At 33.3% G+C, this 21,520-nt stretch overlaps 1 protein-coding gene across 1 annotated transcript; it reads right to left on the bottom strand.

Annotated features, from left to right (window-relative positions):
- Positions 1–3,843: 3,843 nt before the first annotated feature.
- LOC132739060 (phospholipase-B 81-like) lies at positions 3,844–20,902 on the bottom strand (the record flags this gene model as incomplete). The annotated part of the gene is made up of 10 exons (XM_060726710.1): positions 3,844–4,764; positions 5,420–5,526; positions 6,422–6,607; positions 8,844–8,984; positions 9,800–10,000; positions 10,832–10,976; positions 11,159–11,320; positions 15,154–15,385; positions 15,728–15,959; positions 20,836–20,902. Coding segments are annotated over 10 exons (1,647 nt in total), but the record flags the coding sequence as incomplete, so codon positions are not given.
- Positions 20,903–21,520: the final 618 nt, after the last annotated feature.

Raw genomic sequence — 21,520 nt, 5'->3', positions numbered from 1 at the left:
AGAGCTGTCCTGCTCACCATGCGCAGGATCTCGTTCAAGTTTTTACGCTTTTTCACTAATTTTAAGTTCTTTATTTCTTAAGGTATATACTTCAAACTTCAAATATTTCTTTCTTATCATCAACCACATCATATGTGTTAAGGTTTACTACTCTTGCACACAAATTATCAGAATTACCCCCCCCCCCCGAACTAGAATTTTCTTGAAAAAAGAAGGATTTTTATTAAATTCTTGATTCACTATAAGTTCTTTATTTCTTAAGGTACTTCAAACTTCAAATATATGTTTCTGATCACCAACCACATCATATGTGACAAGGTTTACAACTTTAGCACAAGAATTATCACCTAGCTCCTGTGAACTTAGAAATTTCATGAAAAAAGACGTTCTTTTATATCTTCTTTATAGGAAGAAAAGAAAAAGACGTGCATAACTTGCAGACTGTCATCTATCCATATATCAAGTTTCATAAAAATATTTTCAATTCTCAGCGTTATCGCGTGATCCACTTTTGTGGACGAATGGACTGACAGACGGACGGACGCCGGACAAACAGACGGACGGAGAGTAAACCTAAAGACTAGTAACTGCTAAGCTTTTTTACCCATCATTTTTAATGAATCCTAATTTAAGACAAGAGGGCCACGATGGCCCTGAGTCGCTCACCAGAAACAACTGCTTTTCAGTGTTGGAATGTCAATATATTCTAATGTTAAATTTGAGCATATAATATGTTTAAACAATAATATGAAGAAATGCCGATCTGGGGTATTTAAGCTTTAGCTTAAACGGGGCTAATCAAATTAGTATGAGCAAACTTGATAAAAGATTACCTAAGAATGCTACACAGTTTAGTGATCATCTATCAATTATTTCAGTAGGAAATGATGTTCGAAGGTTTTTTTCTATTTTTAGCTCTAGTGGCCCCTAAAAGGGGCTAATCAAATTAGTATAAGCAAACTTGATAAAAGAGTACCCAAGAATGCTACAGACAAAGTTTGGTGAGCATCCATCAATTGGTTCTGAAGTAGAAGATGTTTAAAGGTTTTTCTATTTTTAGCTTTAGCGGACCCTAAAATCGGCCAATCAAATTAATATGAGCAAACTTGATAAAAGATTACCCAAAAATGCTACAGACAAAGTTTGGTGATCATCCATAAATTAGTTCTGTAGGAGAAGATGTTTAAACGTATTTCTATTTTTAGCTTTAGCGGACCCTAAAATCGGCCAATCAAATTAATATGAGCAAACTGAATAAAAGACTACCCAATAATGCTACAGACAAAGTTTGGTGATCATCCATCTATTAGTTCTGTAGCAATAGACGTTTAAATGTATATATATTTTTAATTTTAGCGGCCCCTAAAAGGGGCAATCAAAATAATATGAGCAAACCTGATAAGAAACTACCCAACAATGCTTCAGACAAAGTTTGGTGATCATCCATCAATTAGTTCTGTAGAAATAGACATTTAAAGGTATTTCTATTTTTAGCTTAAGTGGCCCCTAAAAGGGGCCAATCAAATTCATATGAGCAAACTTGATAAATGACTACACAAGAAAGCTACAGACAAAGTTTGGTGATCTTCCATTAATTAGTTTTCTAGAAAAGGCATTTAATGGTATTTCTATTTTTAGCTTTTGCCGCCCCTAAAAGGGGCCAATCAAATTAATATGAGCAAACTTGATAAAACACTACCCGAGAATGCTACCAACAAAGTTTGGTGATCATCAATCAATTAGTTCTGTAGGAGAAGATGTTTAAAAGTTTTTCTATTTTTAGCCCTAGAGACCCCTAAAAGGGGCCAATCAAATTCATATGAGCAAACTTGATAAAAGACTACCCAAGAATGCTACAGACAAAGTTTGGTGATCATCCATCCATTAGTTCTATAGAAGAAGATGTTAAAAGGTTTTTCTATTTTTAGCCCTAGAGACCCCTAAAAGGGGTAATCAAATTCATATGAGCAAACTTGATTAAAAGACTACCCAAGAATGCTACAGACAAAGATTGGTGATCATCCATCCATTATTTCTGTAGAAGAAGATGTTTAAAGGTTTTTCTATTTTTAGCTCTGCTGACCCCTTAAAGGGGCCAATTGGAATGACATGAGCAAATTCAAGTGTGACTGTCACAAGGATTCTACAGACAAAATTTGAAGTAAATCTGCTTAGTAGTTTCAGAGAAGAAGACGATTGTTGAGACATGACGACGGACGATGGACGCCGGAGCAACCCCTTTGATACTAATAGCTCACCCTGAGCCTTCAGCTCTGGTGAGCTAACAAGTACTTTATAGGAGTTCTTAGAAAAAATTATACTCATTCCGAGAGTATCTTATGTTTTAATGTGAGAGTGAATTTTAGCACGTTCTTCTATGACTACGCATTCCCGGCCATATTTATACGTGGTGTAATGTATAAAAATATTTCAAATTGCATTAAATCAATAGTTTTCTTTGAAACTTCATGCATCTGTAGCTCTATGAAATGCTTTTAATTAGAAACCCCCTTTAGTGTTAACATTACATTGGTCTTTTGAGATTTTTGTGAACTTGCATTAATTCTGCAACACCCTTGTATAAATTCTGTAACACCCCTCGAATAAATTCTGTAACACCCCTCGAATAAATTCTGTAACACCCTCGAATAAATTCTGTAACACCCTTGTATAAATTCTGTAACACCCCTTGAATAAATTCTGTAACACCCCCCATATAAATTCTGTAACATCCCTCGTATAAATTCGGAGAACTTCGTCACTCACCTCTCTAGAATGAATTTGGAATGGGAAGGGCCCGTTATTTACATGTATATATAATTATCAACATTCAACAATTTTATTACCTTCAACCATGCATAAATTTATAAATAAAAATATTTGTTAAGTAAATTTATTTATTGTTTCATTACGAATTTATAAAAAAATAGATATAGATCTATACTTATCACATTCATTGAATAAATCATAATTATATATATTATAATACAATGGTATAAAAATCTCAAGTTTAAATAATCTGAATCTTTACTTCCAACTTTTAATACACAATGGATATTCAATACCTTTAACAAAATATATGTAGAATGAACTTACAAATTTAAAAATCTTTAATAGGAATTTTTTATAAATAAAATAGTTGCATCAAATATTGCAAAATATTCACTATATGTAATACATATATTTTCAATATAATAATTCAAAAACACATGTAAAAATCTGTTTCTGGTGATAAATATTCATAAAAAGATTGGACACTTAAATATGGGTATAATTAAAGCACTCTATACAGCTAAACGTCATGCCCTGCATGGCAGAAGAAAAGGTTTGGCGGATAGAACGTGAAGATGTTAAGATCAAAGTTCTTTCTTTCTTTTTTTTCCAATAAACAGACGTGTAAGAAAAAAAATGTTACATCAATTTTATAATATCTTAAAAATTATACAGTAATGCTTTACGTTCTACGCATGATTGTCATTATAATCTTATTATAAACAATGTTTTAAAATTTACAATGTCTTTTTGATAATCATAACACAAAAAAGTAAGTACAACTTAATAAGAAAGATGTGTTCTATCATCCACAATTTTGTATGCCATCACAAAAAATAATAAAATTTGTCGCCACTTTTTGAAATAATTCATATACACAATTATTTTCAAAAAAAACTTGTATTAAAAATATTCATCAAGACTTTACAGTATTTATTTGAAATAAATCAAAATAATGATTGAATGAATTAATGTATAATAATACTTAACCTAATCTTACAATATGTTGACAAATTTTATCATGATATTGATCCCTTTTTAATTTCAACAAAGCAAACTATTGATTAATATTTATGGCCAAAAACTGGCCCAATGTTTACATGAAACTACATTCACTGTCTTTGTCACCTGATAACCATTAATTGGCATAATTGGTAAAACCACTTAAAGTTAAGCATCACCATTATTAACAAGTTTATAAATAAACATGAATCCATTACTCCTGACGTTAAAATCTTGATATAACACTGTCATATGAGATAAACAATTTAATCAAACATTGTCTATCTATAGAAGACAGAGTGTGTATTATGACACTGACACCAGATTTGAGATTATGTAATAATCAATTACTCTTCAGTGTAAAATAATAATATCTTGCCATGATATAATTGAGAATGAGAATCTAAAGTGTTTATCAATTATCTACTTGAATATTAACCTCAGTTCTGCATTAAGAACAATTAACAAATACAATCAATTAGTTCAGCAGTGTTCTGACACAGTGTCTAATCATAAAAAAACTTATAAGGTGTTGTTGTTTATGATGTTCTGAGTGGGTATTGTTTTTTTTATGGTAATGTTAGGGGTTTGTTTGTTCTTTATTGTGATGTGAATGGTATTGTCTGTTGTTAATGGTGATCTAAGGTGTCTTGTTTGTTGTTTATGGTGATATTAGGTGTCTTGTATGTTGTTAATGGTGATCTTAGGTGTCTTGTTTGTTGTTTATGGTGATCTGAAGAGTCTTGTTTGTTGTTTACGGTTATCTGAGAGAACTTGTTTGTTGTTTATGGTGATCTGAAGGGTCTTGTTTGTTGTTTATGGTGACCTGAGAGGTCTTGTTTGTTGGAAGTTAAAGTTGTATGTTTCAGGAAGACCTATATGTGACTGTTTGTACTCGTCAGTCCATTGGAATGGTTTCAGACCTGTCCCCAGGGTGGGGCCATTGATTATATCTGCTGTCATCTCTAGAGCCATCTTATAATTTGCTACCTGTATAATGATAGAAGTACTTTGTTAGAGATACTTCCACAGTTAAAGTCATGCATATTGTTTTTTAAACTTTATATGGTCTAATAAATCCTGCAAATCCATTCATCACCTCTAAAATGCTCTAAATCTCCTCCAAGTATATGAATCTGCTGTTTTAGAATACGAATCAAGCTATCAATGGGTTATATATTAATGATTTCACAGAATAAATACTAATGTAAATTGCTTTTAAGACTTTTGGCCATTACTATCCAACTAATATAATTTTTTCCATTTCCATAACCATGGCAACCACAATCTAATTTTTCTCTAGTATTAATCTTCATATGATTCTTTGTCCATATACCATATCATCATGAATCATCAACCTAGCATTTATATGCTTAGAGTTATGGCTGAGTTCAGTTTTGTTCAGTTTTCATTGGTTTTCACCATTTCTAGAACCACAGCAACCACACAGAATATGCATTATCTCCATATGGTAGGATCCAGATTTCATGTACAGAATGAAGTGGTAGGGGACTTACTAGCTGGACACTGACAGCATCCTGATATGAATAATGAAGGATTTCAAAGTATGTGGCGAGATTCCACAAACCTATAATGATAGGTTACTATTGTTCCAAAAATCATAATAACAACCATGTAAACTAACCTTGGTATCATAGCAACCAAATGGTCCAGGTGAACTCTTCCTTAGATCTCCACGGCAACATATAGCATTACAAGAATCCCCCTCAGAATATGGATCTTCTGTGTAATCTATATATCACAGAGTATATTAAAGATATAGTTAGTTATTAAACATGGAAAATAAAGGATTAAAATTACTTTATATATTTCTTGTATAATTTAGTTTGAAATCATTTGTCGATACTTCTATTTTAAATGTTATCCTTCTACTTTGAATAACGAAGTTAAGGGCCGGACATGATTTTGCTGCAAGGTCATACTGTGACTTTGACCTTCAAGGTAGTGACCCAAATGTTGCGCCCGACACCTCGTCTCAATATATGGTAATCATTTCTGTGAAATAGTTGTAAAATCCGACTTCAAATAACCAAGTTATGCTGTGACCTTGACCTTCAAGGTAGCAACCCAAATGTTGCGCGTGACACATCGTCTCAATATGGTGATCATTTCTGTGAAATAGTTGTAAAATTCAACTTCAAATAACAAAGTTATGGGCTGGACACGATTTTGCTGCAAGGTCATGCTGTGACCTTGACCTTCAAGGTAGCGACCCAAATGTTACGTGTGACACATCGTCTTAATATGGTGATCATTTCTTTGAAATAGTTGTAAAATCCGACATCAAAAAATGAAGTTATGGACCGGACACGAATTTCGGGACATACGTACATACAGACGGACCGACAACCCGGCTACTAACAGGGAAGAGTTATAATAAAATCATTTAAATAGACTAAAAACATGATGAAAAGCAGGATAAATCAAATACATGATTAATGTCAGGATAGGAGAAGGTTTATCCGGTTCGCTGCAAAAGCTCGCCAAGATACACTTTCTTGCTCTTCTCCATCCTGATATCAACCATGTATTCTCAATATCAACCATGTATTCTCAATATCAACCATGTATTCTCAATATCTTTCAAGAAGCCAGAAAACCATTTATATACTTCAATATTACCTACCATTATATCTCATAATATTTTTCATGGTTGCCATATCCTTTACACTGGCCTGATCCCGACGGAAAATCTTTGCTCTTGGTGCAAGCTGATAAGAGAAATCTGTTCCATGTTGCTTTACAAAGTCTGGATAACCACTCATATTGTACACTTTCTCAAAGTATGGAACATTATAGGATGGCCAGTATCCTTAAAATATAGGTCACAACAAATGAAATACTGTGCAACATAAATTCAATGGAGGTTAACAGTTAAATCATTTGATATTATATGTATTAACAAAAGTCTAGGTATGTATGAAATATTCTTACTTAGGTCTTTAAAAGTAGATAGAAAGTTATTTTAAAGGTGGGTGTTATAATGTACATGGCTACATTTATCACCTGAAACTTACTAAATTTTGCTAAATAGATATATAAGAAATATTCTACCTGTATTATTTGATAATGTAAAACATATTTTTGTTTAAATTAGGAAAAAAAAATTGTTGCATACTTGGTTTGATTTTAAAATATATAATAAAAGCTTCTATGAAGATATCCTTTACCGAATTTGCAAGTCATATATCATCATCATCATCATCACAAGCATCATCATCATTTCTCTCATCATCAGCATCCTTGTTCCAGCAATAATTTTTATAATTATCATTAAATATAACATCTTGATGTGAAAAAAGATTTTCAAATTTGAAACATTTTGCATAATAAAAATGATTTATTTTTAGAAAACCAGGCAAGGGAATGCTCTGAAATTTTGAACACAAGTTATACAAGAGGGCCATGATGGCCCTGAGGTCGCTCACCTGTATATAGGTCCCCGGAGCAGGGCCAGTTTTAACCCCAGTGCTTATATTTGAAAAAACTTGGAAGACACTCATTAGAAGATGTTTCACGATGTTAAGTTTTTACTACACACATATAATGAAAACAATGATTTCTCCCCCCCCCCTCCCCCCGCAGGGCCAATTTTCACCCAAGGGCTTTTATTTGAACAAACTTGGTAGACACCCATAAGAAGATGTTTCATGCTAAACATCTAAGCTTTAGCTCATTGGGTTTTTTAAAAGAAGATTTTTAAAGTTTTTACTATACACATACAGTTAAAAACAATGACAACCCTGGGGCATGGCTGCCAGTTTTGACCCCAGGGCTTTTATTTGAACAAACTTTGTCGACACTTACTAGAAGATGTTTCCTGCGTAATATCTAAACTCTAGCTATTTGGGTTTTTTCAAAGAAGATTTTTAAGTTTTTGCTATACACATATCAGGAAAATCAATTACCCCCCGGGGTGGGGCCAATTTTGACCCCAGGGCTTTTATTTGAACAAACTTGGTAGACACTCACTAGAACATGTTTCATGCTTAATATCTAAACTCTAGCTATTTGGGTTTTTTCAAAGAAGATTTTTTAAGTTTTTGTTATACACATATAAGGAAAATCAATGACCCCCCGGGCCCCCAGGGCTTTTATTTGAACAAACTTGGTAGACACCCATTAAAACATGTTTCATGCTAAATATCTTAGCTCTAGCTCTATGAGTTCTTTAAAAGAAGATTTTTTTAAGTTTTTACTATATGCATATAGGGAAAATCAATGACCCCCTGGGGCGGGGCCAATTTTGACCCCAGGGCTTTTATTTGAACAAACTTGGTAGACACCCATTTGAACATGTTTCATGCTAAATATCCTGGCTCTAGCTCTTTGAGATATTTAAAAGAAGATTTATCAAGTTTTTACTATATGCATATAGGGAAAATCAATGACCCCCTGGGGCGGGGCCAATTTTGACCCGAGGTCTTTTATTTGAACAAACTTGGTATACAATCATTAGAAGATGTTTCATGCTGAATATCTTAGCTCAAGCTCTTTGGGTTCTTTAAAAGAAGATTTTTTAAGTTTTTACTATATGCATATAGGGAAAATCAATGACCCCCTGGGGCGGGGCCAATTTTAACCCAAGGGATTTTATTTGAACAAACTTGGTAGACACTCACTAGAAGATGTTTCATGCCAAATATCTAAGCTCTAGCTCTTAGGGTTTTTTAAAAGAAGATATTTAAAGTTTTTTCTTTTGGTTGCCATGGCAACCAGAGTTCTGCATGGAATTAAATTCTTTGAACACTTTTTAAAGGTGACCACCAAAGGAACATTCCTGTGAAGTTTGGATGAAATTGGCTTAGTGGTTTATGAGGAGATATCATTTACAGTAAAAGTTTACGGACAGACGGACGACGGATGCCGGACGGACGCCGGACGAAAAGCAATCACAAAAGCTCACCCTGTCACTTTGTGACAGGTGAGCTAAAAAAGAGACCTACATGCAATGGTACATAAAAAAATTTCCAGCTCCTTCATGTCGTAAAATCTCAGTAGAGTCCCTTTAACATTAGAAACAATCCTAAACATAATGTTATACTAACCAGTTCTGAGTATAGGTGTAGTATCACCATACTCGACAAGCCCGGGGATCTGTTCCACTACCCACAGAGCTCCATCATGTATGTTCCTTTCTAAGTCTATCTTCCTCAAGTCTAATATCATATACTGGTTGTTGTATGTTCCTATAAGGCAATGAAATAATTATAAATAAAATGAAATGATTATCAATAACAGACTTTTCTTTTTCAAAAAAAACCCCAACAATTTTTTGTGTCAGTTGGCAAAGGAACAAAACACTTTCATTGAAAAGATACACAAGAGCAATGCCATGTTAATAACAATCATCTGATTATAACAAATTTTCATAAATTTTCATAACATTAAAAAAGAGCATAATTCAAAACATATTGCTAACAAGATAATGCCCCTTGTGGAACAACTGGTCTTTTGTCATGATAAATTGCTAAAACAGTTTGAAATCATTCTACTTAATAATACGCCCAAAATCTAGTTAAAAAGGGGCATAACTCCCAAAACATTTCTTTCAGAAAAATGTCCCTTCTCTGACAAATGCACCATGTCATGATAAACAAGTATTTTTAGTTTTATTTTGATACTAATTTTGAAATCATGTTGATACCTTATAATTGTTTGAGAAATGCGCTACATTAAAATTTTTGCACTATGACGACAACATTGATGCAGTGATCATTATAGCTCAACTTTTTCTTTGAAACAGACAAGCTAAAAACAATATTCATGTACAACGTTTATTGGGTAGAATCACTCTAGGTACAACATAGTCAAATATTACTGAATAAGCAGATAACAACAAAGAATAAGTTTCAACAGTTCAATACAAGTTACTTCCCTTATATGCTTATATAAACAGAGGTATTGATATTTAATGAATGTGGATTCCATATAAAAACAGTATGAAATATGCCACAGGCCAGGTATGTTTTTATACAATTATATTCTGATCATATATACAAACCTGAATTATTCTCTGAGAATATGGTTGCCCACTCCTCACCATCATGTGCCATCATGTTGGCTAGTCTAACCCTGTGCCAGGCGAGGAGTGACTGAGGTGTGACTAGAGAGTACAATGAGGTGTTGAAGACATTGTTGGTTGTTTGTAACATTATCAACTTACTGCTCATCTGGTAAAAATCATCTAGTGACTCCAAGAACCCTACAATAACATGATTCAAAGGCTTACATCTGCTACAACATTTATTTTCTGTTGTTATAAATATAATGGAGCAAACACCCAATAAAATAGAATGTTTATCATTTTTGTCCAGTAATGTAATGTTTTAATAAAATGACTTTTCCTATTATGCTGCATTATGCTAATTCCTTCTTCATTTTTACTATTGTACATGGCAGGTAGTTTATTGAGATACTGTGAGATCTATTTAGGTAAGTTTTTTGTTCATATATGTAAGAGTATTACAAGTATGCCTTGGTAACTAGAGAAAAAAAGTTTACCTGGGTAACTAGAGAAAACAAGTATACCTGTTTAACTAGAGAAAACAAGTTTACCTGGTTAACTAGAGAAAACAAGTATACCTGGGTAACTACAGAAAACAAGTTTACCTGCTTAACTAGAGAAAACAAGTATACCTGGGTAACTAAAGAAAACAAGTATACCTGGGTAAGGAGAGAAATCAAGTATACCTGGTTAACTAGAGAAAACAGGTATACATGGGTAACTAGAGAAAACAAGTATACCTGGGTAATGAGAGAAGACAAGTATACCTGGTGAACTAGAGAAAACAAGTTTACCTGGATAACTACAGTAAACAATTATACCTGGGTAACTATTGAAAACAAGTATACCTGGCTAAAAAGATAAAACAAGTATATCTAGAGAAAACAAGTGAACCTGGTTAACTAGAGAAACCAAGTTAACATGGTTAACTAGAGAAAACAAGTATACCTGGTTAACTAGAGAAAACAAGTTTACCTGGGTAACTAGAGAAAACAAGTTTACCTGGGTAACTAGAGAAAACAAGTATACCTGGGTAACTAGAGAAAGAGATTTGTTTGGCAGCAGTGTCAGGATCGTCTACGTTAAAGTCGTAATGTTTATATATTCTCATAGTAGCTTGATAGATAAACCAGCTAGAATGTGACATAAATACATCCTCATATGCTCCTAACACCTGCAAAACAACAACAAAAAACACATGTTACTTTCATATTGGATAATATTATCAAATATTGGGAATCCTGACATCTGTGAAATAAGTGAAATTATGGTACAATATGCAAAACCTTCTTTACACAATCATAGTATATAATTTCAGTTTATGCTCCTGTTCTGCTTACAAAATGAAAATTTTACCTTGATAAGAGCTGAACATCGTCCAGACTTGGCTATAAAAGACACAGCTTCTGCCTTGGTCATTTTCTTAAAATCAGGTCTACTCTTGGGATTTACAGCACTTATAAGGTCCAACATATCCCCATTACCATTTAATACTTGAAATGCATACAGACTTAGTTTCTGAAAAATCAAAACAAGAGATGTTTGTAAAACATGCAGGGTCAACCTTGTCAGCATGTCAGAAGTTGTTTGTTATTGGCCCCTTGACCAAAAAATCAATAGGGGTTATCTACTTGCCAAGATCAATGCACCTATGAAGTTTGAGAGCCAAGGGCCCCATGTATTGTTAAGTTATTGGTCGCAATATTTTGCCATACTATGATGTCATATTAGCTCCAACATTTATAATCAAATGTGTATCAATGTATAATTGTTAATTAGTAGTAATGATATTTTTTACTTTTTTTTAAGATAATGTACAATAAAATATAAAACTTTTATAATTATTAAGTTATTTATCTTTAAAAATATTGCATGTCAATTAAAACATAAAAGAGTGGAGATGGATGGTTGTAATTAACTGTGACTACAAAATATCACCTCATCATTCATTTAAAGCACTAGTTTCCATGTTCAATCCAAGCTTTGTTATGTATAAACCTCTATTTATACAAACATATCAGATTACTTTAAAAGGTCCTTTTTTTTAATCAACTATAATAATTTTTTGCAAGATGCAATAAATTAAAAAACAAGATTGCACTTGAGAAAAATGCTATGCCACCGCATTAATACAACACTAAATAGTAGTGTAGGAACAGATTTTTTTTGTTTCTATACAATTGAAGATTGTCATAATGCATATCTAATTCTTATTATCAGATTAGTGGTTAAATCTATTGTTAACTCAATAAAAGATCAGAGTAGGAATATATCAATGCACTTGAGTCTAGTGAATTTGGTGGTGAAGGTCATATTTCACACAGCCTAAAATTTCATGACTGCATCAAAGGACAACATGTAATACACTTTGTCAAAATCTAGGTCAGCTGATATCAAAGTTCACTTTTAATTTTGACACTAGAGGCAAAATTTGAACAAGTTTGGTAGAGTACCTATAGATGATATCATTTAACAAATATTAAAGCTCTAAGCCTTGTACCTTCAGACAATAAGATTTTTTTTATTTTTTACTATATGTATATATTGAAAATCAATGACCCCGGGGCAGGGGGCAATTTTGACGCCAGTGCTATTATTTGAGCATTCTTGCTAGAGGTTCACTTCACAATGTTTCATGCAAAGTATTTAACCTCTAGCATTTGTCAATTGCTAGAAGAAATTTTTTTAAAGTTTTTACTATAAGTTTTTACTATGTAAATATGAGGAAAATCAATGACCCCCGGGGCCCGGCCGATTTTGACCCCAGGGCTATAATTTGAACAATCTGGGTAGAGGTCTATCAGACAATGCCTTATGCAAAATATCTAAGCTCTAGGCCTTTTGGGTCTTTACAAGAAGGTATTTTAAATTTTTACTATATGTACATATAGTGAAAATCCATGACCCCCGGGGCAGGGCTGATTTTGACCCCAGGGCTATAATTTGAACAAAATTGGTAGAGGTCTACCAGACAATGCCTTATGCAAAATATCTAAGCTCTAGGCCTATGGGTCTTTACAACAAGAGGGCCATGATGGCCCTGAGGTCGCTCACCTGTATATAGCCCCCCCCCCCCCAAACGTTGCAGGGCCAATTTAACCCAAGGGCTTTTATTTGCACAAACTTGGTAGACACCCATAAGAAGATGTTTCATGCTAAACATCTAAGCTCTAGCTCATTGGGCTTTTTAAAAGAAGATTTTTTTAAAGTTTTTACTATACACATATAGTTAAAAACAATGACACCCCTGGGGCCGGGCCAGGGCTTCTATTTGAACAAACTTTGTAGACACTTACTAGAAGATGTTTCATGCTTAATATCTAAACTGAGGCTAGCTATTTGGGTTTTTTCAAAGAAGATTTTAAGTTTTTGCTATACACATTAAAAAAAATCAATGACCCCCGGGGCGGGGCCAATTTTGACCCCAGGTCTTTTATTTGAACAAACTTTGTAGACACTCACTAAAAGATGTTTCATGCTTAATATCTTAACTCTAGCTATTTGGGTTTTTTCAAAGAAGATTTTTTAAGTTTTTGCTATACACATATAAGGAAAATCAATGACCCCCTGGGCGGTGCCAATTTTGACCCCAGGGCTTTTATTTGAACAAACTTGGTAGACACCTATGAGAACATGTTTGATGCTAAATATCTTAGCCATAGCTCTTTGAGTTCTTTAAAAGAAGATTTTTTAGGTTTTTACAATGTGCATATAGGGAAAATCAATGACCTCCCGGGGCGGGGCCAATTTTGACCCCAGGGCTTTTATTTGAACAAACTTGGTAGACACTTATTAGAACATGTTTCATGCTAAATATCTTAGCTCTAACTCTTTTGGTTCTTTAAAAGAAGATTTTTTAAGTTTTTACTATATGCATATAGGGAAAATCAATGACCCCCTGGGTTGGGGCCAATTTTGACCCCAGGGCTTTTATTTGAACAAACTTGGTAGACACCTATTAGAACATGCTTGATGCTCAATATCTTAGCCATAGCTCTTTGAGTTCTTTAAAAGAAGATTTTTAAAGTTTTTACTATATGCATATAGGGAAAATCAATGACCCCCCCGGGGCGGGGCCAATTTTGACCCCAGGGCTTTTATTTGAACAAACTTGGTAGACACCCATTAGAACATGTTTCATGCTAAATATCTTAGCTCTAGCTCTTATGGTTTTTTAAAAGAAGATATTTAAAGTTTTTTCTTTCGGTTGCCATGGCAACCAGAGATCTGCATGGAATTAAATTCTTTGAACAATTTTTAAAGGTGACCACCAAAGGAACATTCCTGTGAAGTTTGGATGAAATTGGCTTAGTGGTTTATGAGGAGATGTCATTTAAAGTAAAAGTTTACGGACCGACGACGGACTGACGCCGGACGGACGCCGGACGAAAAGCGATCACAAAAGCTCACCCTGTCACTTTGTGACAGGTGAGCTAAAAAGGTATTTTAAGTTTTTAGTATATGTACATATAGTGAAAATCAATGACCCCCGGGGCGGGGCCGATTTTGACCCCAGGGCTATAATTTGAACAATCTTGGTAGAGGTCTACCAGACAATGCCTTATGCAAAATATCTAAGCTCTAGGCCTTTTGGGTCTTTACAAGAAGATTCTTTAAATTTATTCTTATAATTCCTTTTGGTTGCCATGGCAACCAGATTTCTGCATGGAATTAAATTCTTTGAACAACTTTGGAAGCCTTTCACCCAAGGATCAATCCTGCCAAGTTTGGTTGAAATTGGACTAGTGGTTTTTCACAAGAAGATTTTTTAAGTTCACTATATAATCTAAATAACACACACACACACACAAACAAACAAACAAACACACACACACACAGATGCTGCGGTGGCATAAAAAGATACAGTGTTAAAGGGACTCCACTGAGGTATTTTGACATGATGGGACTGAAAATATTTTTTCCAGAGAAATGTACCATTTGATGTAGGATTAGACCACTAATCTTTGTGCATAATTTCAGATCATTTGCACACTTTGTTTTTCCAGAATAATTATTCAAGTTGTTAAAAAATGACCCAAAATGATAAGCGTTTAAATACTTTTCACTCAACTCAGGCTAAGAAAAGCATAAAAATGTGATTTTCAATTTATTTCAAAGTATATTTCTAAACTATCTTTGCATATATTTCTGTTTAAAATGCCCCAGCTCATTTATGTAAGAAATTCATATGTTATATTTTAAGGCTTTTAAACCTCAGTGGAGTCCCTTTAAATATATGAGCATCTTATAAAGTACTGGTAGCTCAGTTTTTATATCTTGGTATTAAAATTCTTTTAATTTCAAATGGACCATTACCAAAACTCACTATGTAAAGGATTAATACAACTAACCATATCACTTGGAGCAACATCCCCATAACCTTTTGCAAGTCCATCATATTGTGCCAGTATGTAAGACATATGTCGCCAATATGGACTAGCTGGTACATTATTTTTGATCATTTTTCTCATGTACATGTCCTGATTTAAAAAGAATGCTTTCACAGCCTTCTTAGCATCTGTGTTGTTTCCAAACCTTGTTTCAAAATAGTCATTCAGATTCTGGTAATGCTGAAATATTCTCCTGTAATAGTGAAAACAGAAAAATGAAACACATTGTACTCAAATAATAATTTCATAATGATACCTTTGTATTTGATTTACAACATTAATATCAATTATTTACCATGAAAATTTCTTTAGATATTAAACTGTGATTTAGAGATACTCTTTAATAAAACTGATGTGAAATCTTTTTAATTAGACTAGGTATGTAAGTATTTTGTTGTCAATGGACATTCTTGCTTTTTTTCTTTATTTACAACTTGAAAAATGAAAGGTATTACATTATCTAGGAAATACTTTTTTTAAAATTGACACACCAAAGTGCAAATTTTTTAATCTAAGGAGAACTAATGTCTTATACTTTTGAGTAAGGATTGCTTCTAAGTAGCCGGCAGCAAACATAAGGTCGACATTTTCTGCTGTCTTACTGCCTCTCCCAGCACTGATGTTGAGAATTCCCCAACCACTTTCCATAAGTGTATCATTGTAAACACCATAGGCTGTTGCTGATTCTACATCAAGGTTGCCAAATTTGTAGGTACATTGTCGATCACTGCAGTATACACTGGCTGTTTTCACATCACAATTGATATCTGTAATTATACAAGAAAAGAAAATTGTTATAATCATAAAGAGCAGCTGCTAGTCATATTTTAACAAATTTTGACCAATTGATATTCTAGCAGCTGTGCCTCTATGGTCTCAGGGCAAGACAACACAATCAGGTTCTTTGCTAGATATATTTATTCAGTCTATAAAAGAAATAATATAATGGACCTTGTGAGTGATACAAGTATCCTCTTCTACATGTATCAGGCCTCGACATTAGCGGTGGTCCGTTGGTCCGAGACCACCTGATTTTGGCAAGGACCACCTAATTTTTAAAGCCACTGGTCCGTCGGACCACTTGCATTTTCTGGTTTGTGCAGGCTTATTTGGGAGAATGGCGATTTGGTCAAAAACATGTTATATACATTTTGTTTAAAATCATGTGTCCGATGTGCATGGTATATGGTTTACTAATCTCTGATTATTTAAAGAAGTTGAGTCATCAATTACTTTCATTTTAAGTTGCTAAAATTTTGTTGATGCAAGTTAAGAGAGTTAAGATTTTGTGACATTAATTTAGATACAAATTCATTCAAATGATGCTAGTAATTATGCACCGTCGGATACCCATGGTGGGACCATTAACATTTATGTTATGTTGCATGTTAATCAACCGTGGGTATCCGACGATGGTAATTATGATATTGTATGGGATATCGGTTCAGATACTTGAATAATATGGCCGCGAACGAAAGGAACTGGAAAATTGGATCTAGTAATTCTTTGCTACTTATGTTTTACGATAAGAGATCAATTTCTCTTAGAGTTAAAATTACTTTAAAAGGTTAAAAATACTCAATGTCAAAAATAAATATCAATTAATCAACAAGCAACAGGGAGGTAAAAATTCTTTATTTAAAATAAATCAGTGAGAAAATAAGCTAAACTATAGTTATATATGACGTTGATACTATTTTTTATCCTTTAGATATTTCCTTGTTTTCAAAGACATGAATAAGATAATGTATTAGTTTTATTAAAAATGTTAATCTATAAATGATGCCTGTAATTATTATGATAATCAGACGTACACCGTATCAGCAATAAATATTTGAATAACAGTAAAAAAAATAACAGGCACAAATGGTTTCAATATTCTTTAACTTGAGTTGAGGGAGAAATCACTTCAATATAAAAGTTAACATAAATAATTTATTTACTAAATAAGTTAAGAGCTATGTTGTGTATTTTTGAATGAGATTAAAAAAACCCCACAAAAACAGATAACTAAACGATAGAATACCTATTGACTTGCTCTTCTTAAATTCTGATTTTTAAAAAGATATAAATCTAAAATATTTGTTCTCTTTAAAGGTTAATATATTATACATCTTTGTCATCATTTCAAAGCATTTTTTCTAAATTTGCAGTAAAATGATATAATAATAATAATAATAATAATTGACCACCTGACTTCTGGAAGGACCACTTAAATTTCAATTCTAGTGGTCCGGCTAACCACCTCCTTAAAAAGTAAGTGTCGAGGCCTGTGTATATTATTATCTTTCTCCACAAACAATCACTCTACCATCCAGTGTATGTGGCAGTTGTGACTAGTGTGCTTAGTCCAATTCTTCTCCAAACACTTTAAATTCAATAGAAATTAGCAAAGAGCAAAGCAAGCAAGAGGGCCATGATGGCCCTAGATTGCTCACCTGACCCATCGAACTCATCCGAACAATTACCTAGACAAGCATTCTGACCAAGTTTCATGACAGGTGGGTCAAAAATGTGACCACTAGTGTTAACAGGGATTATCCATATTTGAGCAGTGTGACCTAGTTTTTTACCCAGGTGACCCATATTCAAACTTGACCTAAAAATCATCAAAACAAACTTTCAGACCAATTTCCAGGATACTTGGATCAAAACAGTAGCCACTAGAGTGTTAACAAGATTATTCTATTTTTAGCTCTGGTGACCTATTTTTTCATGCCAGATGACCCATGTTCGAACTCATCTGAGCAATTACCTAGACAAGCATCCTGACCATGTTCGATGATAATAATGAGTCCAAAATGTGACCACTAGAGTGTTAACAAGATTTTCCATATTTGGGTGGTGTGACCTAGTTTTTCATCCAAGAAGAACCATGTCTGAACTTGACCTAGAAATCATTAAAACAAACTTTCAGACCAATTTACAGGATATTTGGATCAAAACAGTCGCCACTATAGTGTTAATAAGATTTTTCTATTTTTAGTTCAGGTGACCTAGTTTTTCATACGAGATGACCAATGTTTGAACTCATCTGAGCAATGACCTAGACCAGCATCCTGACCAAGTTTTTTGATAATTGAGTCAAAAATGTGACCACTAGAATGTTAACAAGGTTTTTCCATATTTGGGCAGTGTGACCTAGTTTTTGACCCCAGGTGACCCATATTCAAACTTGACCTAGAAATCATCAAAACAAACTTTCAGACCAATTTACAGGATATTTCGATCAAAACAGTAGCCACTAGAGTGTTAACAAGATTTTTCTATTTTTTAGCTCCGGTGACCTAGTTTTTCATTTGAGTTGACCCATGTTCGAACTCATCCGAGCAATTTCCTAGACAAGCATCCTGACCAAGTTTGATGACACTTGAGTCCAAAATGTGACTGCTAGAGTGTTAACAAGGTTTTTTTCTATTTTTAGCTCCTGTGACCTAGTTTTTCATCCGAGATGACCCATGTTCGAACTCATCCGAGCAATCAACTAGATAAGCATCCTGACAAAGTTTGATGATGATTGAGGCAAAAATGTGACCGCTAGAGTGTTAACGAACAACTGTGGACGGACGACAGACAACGGACATTCAACGATCCTAAAAGCTCACCCTGAGCAAGCTCAGGTGAGCTAAAAAGTCAACCTTTCTCTCGCTTTAAAACTTTAAAACTAAACACAAAACTTGGTCTGCCATGTGGCATATTACAAATACTCTCATCTGATTGGATAAAATTTACACCTGTCAACTCAATTTATAAATAGTTTAACATGTACAATATCTTGGAATCAATGTGAGAGAAGTTCTCACTAGTATTAAAGACCAATGATGACCTTTAATTATTAAAGGCACAGCATGACCAAAAATATAAATATTTTAAAAATAAGATTAAATGATAAAATATTAGCACTACTACAATATAATATATACATGTACAATGCAGATATATGTCTTTAATTTTGACTTGTTTACACATTTTGTTTACTATGTTGTATATACCATGAAGAATGGAAACTCACACAAATTGTGTTTTCTATATCATAGACAATTAACTGTGCAGAAGCACATACTTAATTGTAAAAGATCCTGTAAAACAAATTTTTTGTATGGTTGTAAGTTCCAAAAAGCATTATTTATAAAGATATTACTGGATTTAAAATTTCATGTGAATAAAGTGAGGTAATCTTGTCTTAGATAAGAATTACATTATTACAAATTTTTAAAACATGTTAACATGTCAAAGCATCTACATGTATTAAACTGGTATCAAAGAAACAACACTAATAAACTCACATGACTAGAGATCATATCATATCAGTACAATTTTTAGTGTCATTTGTACATGTAGTTAGGGGTTGCCATTTTAATTTAACTCAATGATAATAGCAGAGGTATTACGATAATGGAACAATCAAAACTTTTTGGTTAAGGCATAATCCTCAAGGTGTTCCGATTAAAAATTGAAGAGTTGCATAAAATACAGAATGACACCTTTAAAACAAAAAAATATTTAAAACAATGAAATTTATAAGGTTTTTATTCCATAGGCTTTGCCTACTTTCATGTTTTTTTAATTCTGTACAATACTGCTGTTTTTTTATAGTTCCACTTAACACTCTCCCCATTGGCAAAGAATTTCTCCCAGTATATTAGACAAGGTATTAGGAATTTCACACAATGCATAGGTACAGTTGAAACATAGAAACAAAATAATGATAATAATAAAATGAAACTGGTAAGATACAATCTACATATATGCCATATGATGTAAAACGCAAACTTGGGTAAATTATATTATATATAATAATATATATAGCAAGATGATCCAGAGACGTACAATAAGATGGGTTTAAAGGGATTAATCCCCTCACTCTAGTGTCACAGCCATGCAGGAAGAACTGGGCTGGCGATCCCTTGAACATCGCAGATTGGACTGTAGACTGATAATGTTTTACAAGATATACAATAACCTAGTTGCAATTAATCTCCCACCATATGTCCAAGCCCCACATAGATTAACCAGACATATGCACTCCTTATCCCTACGCCAAATACAGGTATCCTCCGACTACCATAGCATTATCCTATGGAATAAACTCCCTAGTAACATTGCCACCCTGCCAAACTTGAGTCAGTTCAAACTGGCAGTGGTGGGTTTGCAGTACTAGTCTTACTCCCAGTGTTTTTAAACTATTTTATCTCTTATCATCTTGTTTCACTTAACATTTTAAGTAACATTGCCACCCTGCAAAACTTGAGTCAGTTCAAACTGGCAGTGGTGGGTTTGCAGTACTAGTCTTACTCCCAGTGTTTTTAAACTATTTTATCTCTTATCATCTTGTTTCACTATTAACATTTTAAACCATGACTAGAATACATTTTCAGTCTCACCTTCCTAGCATGTTTATAATGCTTGGACTTTTCTTTCTATAGCTTTCTTTTCACCTTTTACTAACAATCCGACGTGCACATAACACTCGAAAGATTGGTTGGCAGTATTACAAATTTAACTTAAACAATTTAACTGAATAATTCTCCAGTATTATCATACGATACAAGCAAAAACTACTATACATATTTTTAAATTCGCATCACATGTTTAAATCGAACCGATTTAAAATAAAATATAATAATCACACAAATTTCTTACCAGGAAATAAAAGAATATTAAATAATAAACCGACACAAAGGTTTTTACTATGGGCGCCGCCATTTTCCTATCACATGATATATACAGTACAGTTGTCATGTGACAGCATAATTTTTTCGTTCTACGACTTTTCGAACTGCACACGTTACCACGGACTGTAATTTAAATTCCGTGACGTTACCTGTTATGTGGCATATGAGTGGATTTTTATCGGCTTATACATATTATATGCCTCGGATACATATTTCAAGAAAAATATAAATCTGTTGAATATCGAATCAGAATCTTTTTTTTTTTCAAAATTAATAAATTTAAACAATCTACATGTATGTCTCTGATTATATCTTATCTATATTTTTCAGTATTTATTCAAGTAGATCTACATTGTTGCAGATCTGCATGTACTAGACAGACATTAAACACTTAAGAATTAATTTATTCCTTTTAAGATATTTTGACGAAACGAAAAGATATCTACATTCATTACATAATTATAAATGAAATATTGAGAAATATTGATGAAACAAAGTGCGTATTTTTCATGTTTCCGTATTTTCACTGTAACAAATAATTTTTTCACTGCAGTGAAACATACATTTTGTATTTTTCGGTGGTGTCTTACACGCAGATAGAGTTATATGTTAGGTTTTTATAGCACCGCGACATGCTGGAATCTAATTCAAGA

This window comes from Ruditapes philippinarum, unplaced genomic scaffold (genome assembly GCF_026571515.1).
Source record: "Ruditapes philippinarum isolate M1 unplaced genomic scaffold, ASM2657151v2 ctg1595_1_1_1_1, whole genome shotgun sequence".
Classification (NCBI taxonomy): Eukaryota; Metazoa; Mollusca; class Bivalvia; order Venerida; family Veneridae; genus Ruditapes; species Ruditapes philippinarum.
The sequence above is the reverse complement of the archived record's forward strand: the minus strand, read 5'-3'. Positions and strand labels throughout refer to the sequence as shown.